The sequence below is a fragment of the Adiantum capillus-veneris genome, chromosome 9 (assembly GCF_014529385.1).
Source record: "Adiantum capillus-veneris isolate H3 chromosome 9, ASM1452938v2, whole genome shotgun sequence".
Taxonomy (NCBI): domain Eukaryota; kingdom Viridiplantae; phylum Streptophyta; class Polypodiopsida; order Polypodiales; family Pteridaceae; genus Adiantum; species Adiantum capillus-veneris.
The window spans coordinates 64,062,560-64,079,548 of record NC_140939.1 but is presented as its reverse complement, the minus strand read 5'-3'; the positions used below and the strand labels follow the sequence as shown (position 1 = coordinate 64,079,548).

Below are 16,989 nucleotides of genomic sequence, written 5' to 3'. Positions count from 1 at the left end.
CCTATTCTCAATTATAGAATGGAGATTTAGTCTCAAGAGACCCAAATAATCTAGGCTAGGATTCAATGAGCACTGATGACAAAAACAACAACCATTATCCGTGCTAGAGCCCATGTAAGTCGTTGATCATGAGTTACATTTATGGTTATGGATGGTCCTCAAAAGAAGACGAGAATATAAAAAGTTTTAGCATTATAGGAACAAGCATCAAAGGAACATTCCCAATAGACCTTAAAAGATCTATCCAATGTGTCTTAAACTCAAGGTCTGTAATTCAAGCTGAGATAACCAATCTATGACACTTGTGCGATAGACAGATTAATCCAATTCTCTCTCCCTTTCTCTTACTTTCCTTTGGAAATATGTTACATGTTTACATTATATCACATCTCAGTGATATAATGTATCCAGTTGTGCGATAGACAGATTAATCGAATTCTCTCTCCCTTTCTCTTATTTTCCTTTGGAAATATGTTACATGTTTACATTATCACATCTCAATGACCAGACAGACCACAGAAACCATGTTCTAAAGAAAGCCAGGCAAAATGCCTCTCTCTCTCTCTCTCTCTCTCTCTCTCTCTCTCTCTCTCTCTCTACACATACACGTACACACACACGCACACGCATCTGAGAACCTCCACGTCATAAAAACATTCCCAAGAGACCTCAAAGATCTATTAAACTAGTCTTGAACTCAATTTAGAGAGAGAACATTCCCAAGGAACCTCAATCCAAAGAGAACTCAATTTAGAGCTTGGGTGTGTGTGTTCTTTTTTATTTTTTGGGAAAGGGGGGGGGGAGGGGGATACCCCTATGCTCTTAGCACAGGGCAAGTACCCTTCAGGGGTGCCAAAACCTTTTACCCTAACAGTGACTTCTGCCTTCGCTTGACAACCTATATGTTGGGAAATCCCTTGATAAACAGCAATCTTTGTCTGAGCTGCCAGCCACCTAACAACAAAATCTAATGCTAACAAAATTGCTTCCTAACCTGCCAGCCTCTTGTTCACAGAGGCATGGTCATGGTTGACATAGGAACAAATTCTCTCAAGCATTGTGAGACGTTACAACATCTCTTAAGGCAAGCCGCAACTCATGTATACCCTGCTCTAACAAAGCACAGACAGGAAGGATCTGAGCTGAAGGTAGTCTCCTTTTGGTCTCTTCAAGCATCTCTTTGGCCCCATTCTCATCCAATTTTGTTGCAACTAGAACGGACGGCCTTTCGGATAATCCGGGCTGATACATTTCTAGCTCAAATTTGAGATCTTGATACTGGACCCAAGGAGGAGAGCCCTTATTGTCACCAACAGATGCAGACAAGTCTACCACATAGGCGAGCACCTTCGTCCGCTCTATGTGCCTTAGAAAATCATGACCGAGGCCAACATTCTTGTGGGCACCCTTGATTAGCCCTGGAATGTCTGCTACCGTGATCGAATAGAAGTCTTCAAACTCAAGCTTGCCCAAGTTGGGCCTCAGCGTTGTGAAAGCATAATGGCCCACCTTTGGCTTAGCTCGTGATATTGCACCCAGAAGTGTGCTCTTTCCTGCATTTGGAGCCCCAACAAAGCCCACATCTGCAATAGTTTTGAGCTCAAGTACCAAAAAGGCTTCTGTTCCAGGATGCCCATTTTCATGTTCTTTGCTAGGAAGCTGTCTGTTGGGCCCACGTCCCCTGGCCATTGCTGCATTCCCCCGACCACCCTCTCCGCCGTAAGCCACAGTTAGAGTCTCTCCAACTTTAACTAATTCTGCAACAACCCTTTTAACCAAATTCCTTTCGACGAGGGACGCCTGCTCGGACTCGTCGATCTCAGAGCCTTCAATAACAGAGCTATCATCAGACTCTGTCCTTTCTGCCTCTGTGACAGATCCATCAGTTAGCTCACCATCTTCGTCATGTTCTTCGACCGTGTCTGAAAGCTCATCATCATTAGCATCCTTGATGGCCTTATCTTCCTCACTCTCAAGATATCCATGTGTGTCGCATTCATCATCATGCCACTCTGCAGACTCCAAAGAACCATCCTGTAATGAGGGAATTTCACCGCTCACCAAATGGATGACAGTCCCTTTCGGGACAGGCACTACCTGTAAGCAGCTAAAAAAGAAGCACCATAAGTTATTGCACCTAATGCTTGTCCTCTCTTTTTTAATTTATCCACTTTTCAATAGCAGAGTGCCCCAAGTTCAACAACCAAATGTATTTTACCAATACTGTGCATTTTGCCAGGACATAAACTTGACCTCATTGAAACACTACAATGAAGCCCTACGAAACAAGCCAATCTACAAGCATTACACGCGAATGTTAAAGGGACATTGTGGAACAGAAATTAGGATAAGCAAGCTTGACTAATAACCACTCTTAAATAGCCTGAGCCTTGGCTGGGTCCATCTCATCAATGTGACCTAGCATACAGATAACATGTTGTGTGTATATTTGCAGATGAAAATAGCACTCCAATGCATGTATAAGATTCCTCAAAAACACATGCACACACGTATACTTACACATAAGTGCTCTATGCTTCCTTACAATTTTCTGGTATGCAAAAGCAAGCAATGATTGCAAAATTATAGTTAGGTCATACACAAAAACATTTGTTGTCGTTAAGGCATGAAACCGACCTTGTCAGTCCCTCTACTTCCGATTTTTCTCTTTGAAGACCCATTTCCTCCTCTACAAGCAGTCTGTAACATCAGACAAAGTTACAAGGTCATTAGTCAAAGCTAACTTCTGTTGCACATCAAAAGGCAGAGGAAATTTTTGAACCACCAAGACCATGCCTTGGGCACTTTGAGCATCTCCTCATTTTACTACTACAAATTATGACAAGAAAAGGAAGAAAGCAACTAAACAAAAAACTCACTTCCCAATAAAAGCATCTTATTGATAAAGCTTATCACTTAGGTGAAGCTATAAAATGCATGTTCAAAAATCATAGGCAGCTATAAAATGCATGTTCAAAAATCCTGCCTATGATCTGCTCTTGCTTTGCCACATGAGCTCTAATGACACCCCACTTACATTGGCATTACAGCCCCTGTATTGCTGTATATCCACACTTATGGGAAAGCCAAAATTCACAAATTGAGTGCAGGCTATAGACCCAAGGTAGTTATCCATGGACCCATGGCAGTCATCCACAAGACAATATGACTATCTGCTCCATCATGCATAGTGTTGACTAGATCCCACCAATGTCATCAGTGCCCAATACTTGAGTGTATAACTAGGTGTCATAAAATGCTCCCACATACACGTCACACACAAGCGTGCCCACAAACACACGCAAACGAGAAGTTATGGAAAAAGAAGGATTCGCAATACTAAGCCCCCTCTTGCAATGAAGCCTCTAGACTCACAGCTGTTTCATTTGGTAATCATATGCTATATGCATACGGGTTTGGAAGCATAACTGAAAATTGATATGACCCTGTGGAGAGAACAATAAGAGACTATTTTTAGCTTCATTTGACTGTACGAATTGTATTTTAATTTTTTAGCTCCATTTTGACTGTACAAATTGTATTTATAATTGCAAAGGTTATCACAGGCCCAACAGAACTTGACAGTACAGCTATTGCGAGTTATAAGTTTTAAATGCTTGTTATTTCTAATATCAGAAGTCTATAATTCAATGTTTTCCTAAAACATACTGCTATGAAAGAGTGGGGATGTTGAAGGAGAGCAAGCATACGGGTATGATAAAACCGTGTCGACATTAGTAGCATATGTGTATTGTCCCCTGAGAACACAGAAATTCTCCTAAAGCAAGTACACTCTCACCAGTTGATGATGTGGCATGTAGGCAAGCAGGACTCACGACAAAGTGTGTCACGTGGCAATCAGAGAACACATGGCAGGCAAGGAGACAGCTGGCACAGCAGGGAAAACACGTGACACAATCAGCCACATTAGTAGTGGATATGTCATCACCTGCCATGTCAGCAGGATGCCACAAAAAAGTGCTAAGAGAAAATCCAAATACAGCTAGTACAAGCCTTTGATTGTTTAATCGCTACCAGTTAGTAGCATAAGCTAGACAGTTGCTACTGGCGGATCATCAGCAAAGTGCCACAGCAACATGGCCACATGGGTAGTCAGGTTGAAGAAAAAGTCTGTGCACAAGGGAAAAAGCTTTATGCTCCACTTCTTCATCATTCATAAGAAAGTAACAACCTAGCAGTAGGCGCTCCCTCCCAGAAGACTCAATACTATCACTTCAGTTTCCCAAAAGAACTAAAATTTCTTCTGAAGATGCAACTTGCCGACCCCGACTTTTCAGCCATATGGGGAAGCTTACAGAATGTCACTCCTTATTTGATCCAAGATAGCTTATCATACCATCATCAAGCTATCTGTGTGGCTCCAAAGTGATGACATGACATGACCTGACCAGACCAGAAGAGGCAGCAAGAGCCACGCTGGAGCTGAACTAGAAAGAGCAGACCGAAATCTGAGCCGAGTCACACGTGAAACACGGGGAGACTTGTGGGCTGCTTATGTAGCAGTCACTATGGACATGGTGGCATGGCAATTGGATGCCAGGAGCTTTGCAGTTCAGAAAGCAGTTAACTTTCAGGCTTTTGGGTGCCAATTACTGATATCAATTGCCTTTGGGGCAGCTTGTAAAAGGCTAAAAGCAAGCCTTAGTGCCTTTAAATATGAGGCCTTGGGGGACCCTCTGCAGATTTGCAACTTTCCAGTTGCAGAGTGGCTCTCCCCGGCAGTTGTAAACTATGAAGATTCAATCAATAAAGAAGTACTGCAAGGGATGCCTACCTTAGAGGCCAGTGCATGTAAGTGGGAAACTCTGCCCGTGTGTCTTGTCTCAAGTGTTCAATTCTCTTTCAAGTTCAAGTATTTTGTACTTTCACTACCATTCGTAGTGGTGTTGTTCTGTCTCACCACCTTGAGAGTGACTTGCCAGTTTCAGTGGTATCAGAGCACCACTCGATTCTTCTTCTACAGAGAGTCCGATCGAGATTTTGTATAGAGCGACCATAGACACGGCAGTATCTCATAATTCTAATTTCTGAGGAAAAGTACGAGTAAGGAAGTGGAAGTTGAAGAAGATGAGGAAGTCGACGATGAGGAGTCGGCACATGAAGAGGAAAGCGATGATAGCAGTCCTACAACGGAGCCTGAGGCACAGCTTGATCTTGTAGAGGCTCAGAACAGAGCAACGCAGAAGGAAGTATGATTGCTTATGGAGCAATTAACTCATTGTTTCCAAGATCCTGGATATGTGAAACACATAAATGCAACCATGTTGCGGTGTCTCCTAGATTGGCACAATTGGAGAATCGCCTAGGCCAGGAGAAGACATACAAGGAGAGAGATCTGCAATAATGCTAGGAATCTCGAGAAAGGAAGGGCGATCTGGGAAAAAAACGATAGAGAGAAAGAAAGAAAGAAAGATTTTTAACGTCTATGTCAGGCCGAAATCGGCCTATGAGACAAATCAAATGTACATGGTGTGTATGTCATCCGTCTATCGGAAAGACAAATGAAACAAAAACTGATACAAAACTGAACTGAGTGTAGGTAGTGGGGTATCTGAGGAGGGATGGAGCTCTATCTCTAGGGGTATATGCATGTCTATATGCTCAAGGTAGTACAATCATGAGAATGCATCAAGCTATCTAGCTCCATCCTGTACTAATGGGGGGATGTAAGATGTGGTACATGGGCGGGTCTGGTGCCAAGGCTGCCCGGATGAAAGCTGTCGGGTCGGCCCTCATCCGGGCCACTCGCTCCTCAGTGGCACGGCGCTCCCGGGCTCGGATCTCCTCGATCTGTCGGTGGTGGGAGCTCGCGCCCCTGTAGCCTGTGACTCGTGGTCGTCGTCTAGCTCGGCTCACCTCTGCCTGTGGGAGTGTCACTCTCCTCTGAGTGTCTGGTGGGGGAGGGGCGGTAATCCTCTGAAAGAAGTCTGTGAGCTGCGACTGTCTCCCCTCTGTCTGTGTAGCTGTGTGTGGCTGTAGTAGTGTGTCCCAATGGCTCTGTATCTCTAGTAAGAACCGTCCGAGCTGTCTCTGATCTCGAGAGTCCATGATCTCTCGGAGAGTGGGCTGTCCTCTGAATAGGGCCTCATACCTGCCTCTGATCTCAGTGTATGCTCTGCATCTACATACAAAGTGCTCCTCACTCTCCACCTCCTCTGTGCAGGCTCTGCAGACGCGCTCCTCCCTGGGAACACCAGTATGTCTCCCGATCTCAATCTCTAACCTGTGTGAAGCCACTCTCAGCTGACCAATCGCCACCCGTGAGCTATGTGGCATATATGTGTCCATGTAGCGTGGTCTCTGTATGAACCCCCCGGACAATATGGTGAGAAACTGGTCTCTGTAATCTGACATCCTCGTCCCCAAGCCAGGTGACTCCCAGACTCTCCTAGTGTATAGCTGCCACAGATCCTGTCTCAGTACCAAGTTCCTCTCACTGCGAGAGAGGTGAACATATGGTGAGTGGGGGTCGTACTGGAATGGTGGTAGGCTCTCCATGTCAAGACCGTGTCCCTCAAACCATGCTCTGACCTGTGAGTACCATGCTCTCTCATGCCCACTCTCTGATAGCTGTATAGCTGCCTCAAATGCTCTACGAGTAAGTCTGTCAGGAGGTAGCTCTCTCATCCTCTGGATGAAGCAGACTGTCTGGAATAGTGCCTCTACCACCATGGGTGGTGTGGCGAGCTCGGCTCTAATAATGTCATGTGGCACTGTCTTCTTGCTGCGGAGCAAGCGTGAGATCATACATACCTGTGGCCTCTCAAGCTGTGTCCACTGGTCAGGTATCAATCCTGGTGCCCATACTGCCGCCGAGTACATCAAGGCCGGGGTGACTAAGGTGTCGAAAAGCCACCCCTTCGTGCGGGGTTCCTGAAAGTGTGCCTGGTGGCATCTCCGCTCTAGCATGGCCAGAGCTGCATATCCTCGGGTGAGCCTGTCAGCAGCAGCCTGCCTCATAGTGAAGGGTCCTGGTAGGCTGGTGAATGTGATGCCAAGGTAGACATAGGAGGTGACTACATCAACCTTTCCTCCTGCTGCTGTGAAGGTGGCAGCGCTCCTCACTGCACTGGATGTGTGAAAGATCATAACCTTGGTTTTGCCAAGGTTCACAGTCAACCCCCTGTGTGTGCTGAATTCGTCCAAGGCCTCAAGATGGCGTTGCAAGCCCTCGGGTGACTCTGAAATCAACACAATATCATCAGCATATAACATGATGTGGACCGGAGTACCTGCCAAGTCGCTCCCCTCTCCCCCTGCTCGCAGTATGTAGTCGGAGATCTCGTCGATGTAGAGCCCAAAGAGTGTCGGGGAGAGTGGGCATCCTTGCTTAACACCAATGGTGCTAGCAATGGTCTCTGAAAAACCGCCAGGGCAACGAACTCGACCCGTCACCTTCTCGTAGAGAGCATATATGGCCCAAATCATCTCTGTTGGTACCCCAATGCTGTGAAGGCGCTGGAAGAGTCTCTCGCGTGGGACTGTGTCAAAGGCCTTGCGGAAATCCACAAAGCAGCAGTAAAGCCTCTTCTTCCGCGCCTTTGCCCCATCAATGAGGCAGCGCAGAACGAAGATGTGATCAGTGGTGGAGAAAGCTCGTCTAAAACCTGCCTGGCCTGGAGCTCGTAAACCCTCGATCTCTGCGTAGCAGCTGAGCTGTGCCTCAAGTACTGCTCCATATAGCTTGGCCATTGTGTGGCCAATCATGATAGTCCTGTAGTTCCCTGGATCCAGGGTGTCGCCACATTTGTGGATAGGCACTATGGTGTGCTGTGTCCACTCCTCTGGGAAGCCCTCCCCTATAGCCCGGTTGAAGACATGTGCAATCAACGGGGCTATAGTGGAGGCCGCATAAATGATGTGCTCACTCTGTAATCCAGTATGGTCAGCTGATTGTCTGTGTTGCATGCGGCGTATGGCCCTCTCTACCATCTGTGCTGTAAAGAAGGAGGAGCACGTGGGGCGTGGCTCGTGTGGCTGTGGGATAGGAGGCTGTCCTGGCACCTCGTAAAGTCGCTCTGCATAATCATGCCATATCTGTGGATCCTCAATAGCTGTAGTCGGACGTGGCTCGCGCAGGGTGCGCCATGCTGTCGCGCTATCCATGCTCATGAATAGGCGGTATAGCTCAAGCTCCTGTGCCTCTTCGAATGCTCGCCGCTTTTGGCGTGTCAGCGTCTTCATATGCCGTCTGGCCTCTCTCTCTGTGATCTCTCCTAAGGCTCGCTGTGCGCGGAGACGTCGGTATAGCTCTTTGCACTCATCATCATACCAGCGGTTCTGAGGCATAGTCCCGGGGGGGGGAGTGCGTCCTGTGTGAGTGGTGTGTGGAAAGGAGCTAATAGCTGAAGTGTGGAGAACGGAAGAGATATGTGATGTGAGAACTGAGAGTGGTGTGGATGAGTGGAGGAGGCATAGGCCATGCTCGACCTCGGCCGAGTAAAGAGAGGCTAGCTCATGTGTGAAATGGATGGTGGTGTGTGGAGTGTGTGCTGTGGAGCTGTGTGGGATGGTATCTCCGGTGATGGAGAAAGAGAGGTATGTGTGGTCGGCTCCGATGGGTATGGGTGGAATGGTGAAGGATGTGATAAGGTGTGTAGCCTCCCTGGGTCCCAGAATATAGTCGACTGTACTCCCCCCTCCCTCTGCAACTCCATGTGGCATACAAGTCAGGCCCCCTGAGGTGGGCCACTGGACCATCCCGTTATAAATAACGAGACGGTGCTGGGAGCCAAGTCGAAGTAGATGTCGTCCGTAGGCTGTGACTGGAGCTCTGTCTGCTGTATCTCTCATAGTAGCCTCCTCATCTAGAGTGTGTAGTGCCTCTGGGTCCTCGTGGTCATATGCCTCACACTGCTCACTGCGCGTACGAGCATTGAAGTCTCCCATAAGGAAGACTTCACCCAGTGTGGAGTACTCCATAATCTCCTCCGTGAGGCATGCGTACGGTGACTCCTGCTCAATAGGGGCGAATCTGGAGCCTGTGGGAGCAAAGTAGCAAAGGGCAATGTAGACGATCCTGTCTCGTGAGAGCTCGAGGCGAATCCACATGTAGCGGGCCTGTGGGTCCCGGGCAACAATCAGTAGTCTACTGTGAAGCCCCTGTCTAAAGAGTATGGCCACTCCTCCTGAGCCACGAGTGGTGTGCTGGCGCATACACCCCCGATGTAGAGACTCCCACTGGAATCCATGTATCCGTGGTAGCCCTCTCTCTGGGCTCTCGTGTGTCTCTGTAAGTAGAATGATGTCTCGACCTCTCATCACCTCCTCAAGTCTCTCTGGGTGTGTCCATAGGTCTCCATTGCAATTCCAAACCGTGACATGAATCTCCTCGTGTGTCCCACAGGCCGCGAGTCCCTATGCGATGGTCTTGCCATCAATGATAACCCTACCATCTCGATATACTGCCTTCTTCCCTTCTTTGCGGGCTTGGTGGACTCTAGGCATGCACGCGCGACGGTGATCTTGTTGCATCTTTGTGAGGTCATCATCAAGATAAATCGGGGGGCCTTCTAGCCCTCTCAAGATGACCCTCTTTCGGAGGAAAGAAGTTCGAGACTCCTCGGAGGCGAATTGGAGGATGAGAGCTCTCTTCTTTGGATCTTTGCCGTCTCCAAACTTTGGAGAAAGGGATCTCTTCTTCCTTGTATCCCACTTTCTTGCATAAAGCTTTCCCATCGCTCTCGGGTGTAGACCCTTCTTCTTCTTTGATGCCGGTCACTCGCACATTGAGACGGCGAGCTTGTCGCATCTTCTCCTCCTCGATGGTTGTGTGTACGATGAGTACCTCATCTTTTTGGGCTTCCTCTCTTGCAACCTTCTTGATGTTCTTTTTGACCACTTCGACCCATCCTTCTTTGGTGGCCTCTAATTTGTCCTCAATGCTTGCGGTGAGGGCTTTGGTGATCTCCTCCTTGAGGGCTTCCTTAGCCTCCTCTTTAATCTCTCCTTCTTCGGGGGTGAGGGATGTGATGGAAGCATGAAGGAGATCGATTTGTGCCTTCATCTCTTCTTGCTCTTTCCTCCATCTCTCCCTCTCCTTCCCGTTCTCCCGTTCCCTTCTCTCCTTCTCCTCTTTGAGATTTTGGATTTCCGCTCTCATGTCCTCCTCTTCGTTCCATAGCTTGATGAGGGTGGCTTTCTCCTCCTCCCATATCTCTCTCTCCATCCGCCATTCTTTCATGTCCTTCTCCAATTGTGCAAGCCTCTTGTTCGTGAGCATGAACGTTGTCTTCATTGTCGATGCCGGCGTCTTGATGATGGGGGAAGACATGGCTGTCTTCGTAACTACCCTCTCTTCATATTGTGAAGAAGAGGGGAGAAGGGGAAGAGAGGGAGTACTTGTGTGTATGCGTGTATGTGTGTAGTGTGTGTGTGGGTATGTATCCGTGTGTGAGAGATTGGGGGCAGCGGGCCTGGTGCACTTGGTAATGCTGCCACAGTGAGGCAGCGGCAAGTGCTACAGCCTTGGCAGCGTGCAGTCGCAACAGGTCAGCTACAACGGGTTCAGCAGCAGCAGTGGCGCGCGCAGGAGCAACAGCAGTGGCGCGCAGAGAGAGAGAGAGAGAGAGAGAGAGAGAGAGAGAGAGAGAGAGAGAGAGAGAGAGAGAGAGAGAGAAAGACATTGGAAAGAGCAACTGTTGCTAGAGAGAGAAAACGTAGCCCATAGAGAGAGAGAGAGAGAGATGAAATGAAATGAAATGTTATATTAACGTCTTCAAAAGGCCAAAATGACCTATGAGACCAAACTGTTACAAAATTGTGAATTTGGTACCATGTCTGGGTACAAAAAGACTAGAATAAAAATACTACTACTACTAGAATCCATCCTCATCTGCACTGTGGATGTCTAGAGAGTGGCTCGAATCCTCTGTTGTAGTCTCTGTCGATGTTGTGTAGCCCCTCTCCTCAATCGTGGCCGTTTGGATCTCCATAGCTCCAGTGCTCGGTCGATGAGAGTGCCGGTAATGGTCGAGCTCTGCAGTGATGGCTGCTCCTCTGGCTGTCCCATATCTAGTGAAAAGAAATCTGTAATCTGTCTCTAGGACTGTCTCTCTCTAGCTCTCCCCAATAAATGTCTCTATATCTGTGTAACTCAAGTAGATAAAGCCCAAGACATCTTTGATCCTCATAACTCATGACCCTAGAGAAAGGACCGAATCTATCTCTCATTCTCAGCACCTTCATTCACAGTGTTCATCACTTTGTTTGTGTCCATTGCACTCTCTCACTAAAGGAACGGAAGGCTCTCCCTTCCGTAAGTAAAAGGAACCCTTGAGCACAGTTCGGAGCACTCGTCTTGAGCAAAGTTCAACATTCACTTCCACTGCACCTTACAGTCTCTCTGGTGTCAACCTCATGCTCACCCAGGAACTCGTCTCCTCGAAACTCCTCAAGCTGCCGGCATATGCAACTCAAACAGTCTGTAACTCACATCCCCTGTGGAGCAAGCCTCGTCGCCGGGTCTGCACTTCTCTGTCTGCAAGCCTGGGAAGACACAGTGATGCATGTAGCCAGATGGGATGTGGGATCTGCACAACCTGTGCGTGTCCAAACATCTTGAATCAACGAAGACAATGAAGTATCCCTTAACACCAAGTCAGGTATGCCGATCCTCGTCTAGGCATACAGGAAGTCTCAAATCTCAGCTACAAGAAATTGGGGGCATGATCAGAGAGCACTAGACAACGTCAGATCGTAACTATCCCACCATGAGATGTTGCCCAGGTTCCATCATAAAATCTATCCAGTCGGTCTAGCAAATGACCTGACCACCTTCTAAAACCCCACGGAAATTATAATGACTGTGGAGTGCGAGCAACAGATGGGATATGAGAGGCATTTGTTACAGAAAGTTAGAAATTGCAAAAAGGAATCTCTCCCAAGCATCTCGTGCTACATATGGTAGAGATGGAGGTTGAATGGCCGGCCAATCCTCAATGGTTTCTACATTGTTAAAATCATCTCCAACCACCCACGAATCCACAGTAGGCAATACATTCACAATCTACTACCAAAACTGTGCTCTCTCTTGAACTGAAGTGGGGGCATAGATGCCCATCACACCCTCCAGAGAGTCATACATCTCTAGAGTAATCCACATCGCTCTACCATGTACCAATGTACCATGGTCACGTACACATGGCACCACAGAAATGTTGAAATAGGCAGCGGTAGATGCAATGAAGACAAGAATAGGCCTACGATCAAGTGAACACCTCGACTCCGATCTAGAACACCTGTAATGCCACACACATTCACAAGGCACCTATAGAGAAGAGAGATCCTTGAGGTAGAAAGAGACGGGACATTGGAGAATGAGAGAGAGAGAGACTGTCACAAATCGGAGTGCACACGAATAATCAATAAGCTAAAAATAAAGCATGGCCAAGAGGAGGCGCTCCAAAATCTGCTAAAAACAGCCATAAGACAGCGATCCCTCTAACTCCTCTCTCTAAAACTGATGCCGCCAGCTTTCTCTCTCTTCTAGATAATTCCAACGCCCAAACTCTTTGCTATTCTTGGAGGAGGTCAACCGGCTATTCATTCCGCCCTCCAGAGCCTATTAAAGCACCTCTAGAACCCCCCACTCTCGCAATTGCGCCAGCGCTTGAGTAAGGAGACCCTGCTACATCGGAGCTACAAGTGATTGCGACAAGTTGGAGTACGGAGGTCGCTTTTTCGAACCACGAGCGATAGGTGAAGTTGTGCATACACTCTACGACTCTTTGCTATTGTGTTTGTGCTTTTTGCAGGTACTCCATCACAGAGAAGGAGCAAGGAGGCTTCTGCCTATGCTCGGGGGATTCCGGAAATGGAATCCGAGACGGTTTGCGGAGTTTTGACGCTCCGAGTACAAAGCGGAAGGAATTGAGAGCTCTTCTCTCAGGATTTTCCCTAACAGGAAGGAAACGACCATCGAGGCTAAGGTCTTGAACAGAGGGGTTTCTCCGGTTCTTGTGCTTGTAAAAATATTCTCCCTGGATAAAGATTCTCTTTAAGGGGGGGACCAACCCATCTTCTGGTCCCCAATATTGTGTCAATCTTCTCTCTCATCTCTTTTGGTCAATATTCTATTTATTTTCAGCTTATTGATTATTTGTGCGCGCTCCCATTTGAGAGAGAGAGAGAGAGAGAGAGAGATCTAGGAAAGGCTCTCCATGCTGATAACAAACTGCTCATACAAGTGACCAAGGGTGGTCCAGCATAGATCTAACATGCCCCAATGGATAGACCTGAGGTACACACAACCGCGATTGCTATTGCCATCTGCTCTTGCGCACAAGACAATCAACACGGTCTCCACATGGCTACCACCTCTTACATGCTCTCAGAGCATAGATCTCGTGCACCTCCTCCTGGCTAGATCTAGATCTAGATCTGGATCTTGGATGAGAAACCTTGCCACTGCATGATCACAAAAGCCTATGTAAGGCTGCCCTGAGGAGGTACTGCACACCGTAGAGAGGATCTCCAAACACTCCCAGTACTGCCCATGAAAAACATTGGGGCTGAGAGCTGACCAAAAACCCTAGAGGAAATCTCTACCTGCCTGTCTGCCAACTGGCCAGCTCTTCTCCCGGTGGCTGCCCCTGCGCCCCCCCTTTAGGCTTTACTGCAATGTCTAAAAATTCACGACCCCTCCCCCCCCAACTCCCTATATAGGGTCCAAACCAACCTGCCTGACCCATACCTCCAGCTCCCACAGCTGGTAAACACCACAATAAATGGGGGAAATGCCAAAAAAGGCACCTACACACACCCACATGGCCCTCGGAAAGTGGAGGGATAGCTGGGGAGAAATACACAAAAACAAGAGAAGCCCACATGGCCATAAAACAAAGCCAAACCCTGAGCTAAACATGGCTGGAAAATCCCGACATGAGAAAACTGCCTCACACTGCTAGAATACTACTCGCCAACCACAGTCTCCCAAATGTGTGAGAGTCCCCAAGTAGCAACTTGCAACATCCATAGTAACTAGCTTGTGCTACTGCACAAGGAGAATATCCACATCACGATCTATATGAGAGCGCAAATCTCTACAAAGCAAATTCTTTTTGGGGCCACTAATACTAGTGTGATGCAATCCATTGACATTCCAAGTGACAATATGTGAATCCATGTGTCAACCAAGGATGAATCTGAAACTTCCAAGGCATGTGTCAACGGCTACAAGACTGAGGATCAATGTTGAGCCCTCTCAATCCCTCACCAAGCTGTGGAACAAGAGCTAATGGAAGTGCATCCTAATCATGTGGCAATGGTCGTAGGAGTTGTTGTATGTAGCCATTGTATAGCTCCTATACTTTGTGCCAGTCTCTCTATAACAATGCATGTTGGAATGCAGCTTGCCCATGTCTAGATATATACCTTCATAAGTTCAGAATAGTCTAACTCACGAATTATAAGAGGGAATAAAGCACTCATAAAATTATAAAAGCAAGGGACACACGAAAAGAAAAGAAAAACAAAAACAAACAAACAAACAAACTAAATCACTTTGTTTGCTACGAAACAAAACTAAATAAAACAAAACATTATTAACTTAAAAATGTTTTTAGAAAAGGCATGTGTAAAAATAAGTTGACGCAACTTACTTGGCTTAAAACAAGTACTCAACTTTAAGCAAAAAAAGGATAAGACATCTTAAAAACTTAATCCTAGAAATCAAACTTCAACAACTTATAACGGAACACATTCTTAAGTCCTCAGGTAAGCTAAATATGAAATCGAAAAATGAATACTACTACAAACCTACGAAGAGCAAAGAACCAAACTTGACAATATGTGATCTCAACTTCACTGCCCATGTCTAGATAGCCTACAAAGTATGGTGTTGAACCAAATCCATGACTGAAACCTCTATCCATGTCGCCATCCCAACAAAGGTAAGGAGGAGAGCATGGGACTCTGCCTACTACCTAGAAGAGAGCGTGCCTTCTATGCACGCCGTAAAATGTAACATCGAACCAATAACCCAGTGCTATCACCGATTTACTCAGTTCTAGAAAACTATCAAGCTACTAATGCACTAGATATGAAGGATCGAGGAAGGTGAGGGGGTGGTCAAACACACAGTAGAGATGGAGAAGATGGAGTGGCATTGGTGGGGGGGGGGTGGGGTGGGGTGGGGTGGGGAAGGTGCTGCATTGCCAATAGGTGGAAGTGGAAGCAGAGGAGGGGCTGGTAAAGATAGCAGAGGTGGGAAGTGAATCTCAATAGCTAAGTATGAGGTAGCCCTGAGCGGATGGCGTGAAGTAGAGGGTATCTGGTAGTGGCTGATCCGGCGGAGTAGCTGAAACCTGTGAGATTGTAGGGACATAGGCTACCGAGGTGGTGGGCGTGGTGCTGCAAGATGATGTGCCCATTGAAAGGTATGACAGCAAGGTGCCTTCTACCAACCCTCCGCTACGCATTGAGGTGGGGGACGCTATGGCTCAAGGCGACAAGGAGGATGGGTAGGGCAGTCTCTCACCATGTGCCCAAACTGATGGCACCTGAGGCAGCACTGATCAGGCGACCAGTAGTGACCAGCCTCTGTAAATAGAACTACTCTGTGGTGGGATCTCGGAATCGTATTGTATCTGGGAAATGGGTGTCTCCAAGTGCATAGACTTTTTTTTTCCGAGAAAAAGATCCTTCTATTAGTTACTGAAACTGCCCATAGCGCTACAACCACCTCTTCAAGAGAGGGCTACAACAACCATGGTGGGAGACTCTCCCAATGAAAAAACCAGCATATGTACAATGGGGCTAAATCAAGAAATGGGGGGAGGGAAAAGCCACACAGGTGGTCGGTAGTGCCATCGGAGTACACCCTGGACCATGGTGTAGAAAGGCCCAGGACGCCAGAGTCGAAGGAAAGCCTCGGCGCTCCCGCTCGAGGCTGGCTTGGATGGGGAGTAATCCGCATCCGAGCGTCCTCTAGATAGGGGTGACTCCAACGAGTGCCTGGCCCAAGCCCAAGCAGAGCGAGCCGTACGTAAAGCAACCTCCTCTGTCCAGGAGTCCTCATGAATGTGTACATAGCATGGCAAGCATTGTGTATCGGCAAAGAAGTAAACCACAATGTGTCTACATCCTGCTGTATCTGGAGGTGTCACCGCAAACTTGGCCAATGGCCACAAAGTCTGAAGCATGTCTGTAACTCCTAGTTCTCCCATGTGGTGAGAGAACTCTAGGACCTGTGTGTGCAACCATCCCAACACTGAGTCGAAAGTCCACTCAGTCTGGTCCCTACCGCAAAGGGGAAAGGAGAAGCCAACTGCTGAGTCTAAGGCCTCTGTCCCCCTAGCTGCAAGGAGCAGAACATGGACCCTGAAGCAGGCTGCCTCATGGTCTACTGAGGGGTCGTTGAGAAAACGAGTAAAGTTGTAGTCGAAGAAGTCCCATCGGCGCCGGATGTCGATGCTTGTCAGACCACGAGGGATAGCTGCAAGGGGAGATGTCTGTACCTGTAGAGGGGGTCGCAAGAAAGGCTGTCCCTCTCTCGCCAAGCGACTCGTGGCAAAGGCGCTGCCAAGAGATCTCCTAGCAGCCGAGAAGACACTGCCCCCTGGGTCGATTGTGGAACTGAAGCGGGAGGGGGGGGAGTAGGAGCAGGGGGGAGAGGTGGAGAAGAGGGGCGGGGGGGAGCCGCGGAGGTAAGAGGGGCGGGGGGAAAAGGCGGCAGGAGCAGGAGGCAAGGGGGAGGGTGATGAGGAGGGGGGGAACTCGGGGGGGGGGGGGGGGGGGGGGGGGGGGAGGGGCTGTCGAGGGTGAAGCTTGGGTGGGGGCGGGAGCAGGGACCTCGTCTTGCTCAAGAGGACCAAACCGGTTCCCCGTGGGAACCCACTGCTGCTGAGTAGGCGCTTGAGGACCACTCTGAGTGCCAGGCTGTCGTTGTGGCCCCTATCGTCGTCGACCATGGACCTGCTGCCATCCCTCCTCTGCTGCAGCCCCAGGCTCAGAGGGTGGCTCTGCATG

The 16,989-nt window shown here is 48.2% G+C and overlaps 1 protein-coding gene across 1 annotated transcript in view; it reads right to left on the bottom strand.

Moving 5' to 3' along the window:
* Positions 1–662: 662 nt before the first annotated feature.
* LOC147450584 (putative GTP-binding protein OBGM, mitochondrial) overlaps positions 663–16,989 on the bottom strand; it is a 36,741-nt gene continuing 20,414 nt past the window's right edge. The window contains exons 5-6 of the mRNA XM_086519757.1: positions 2,638–2,700; positions 663–2,097 (exon numbers count right to left, since the gene is read on the bottom strand). Of these exons, the coding sequence (XP_086375883.1) occupies positions 1,051–2,097; positions 2,638–2,700 (1,110 nt within the window). The 3' untranslated portion in view covers positions 663–1,050. The remainder of the gene's footprint in view (positions 2,098–2,637; positions 2,701–16,989) is intronic.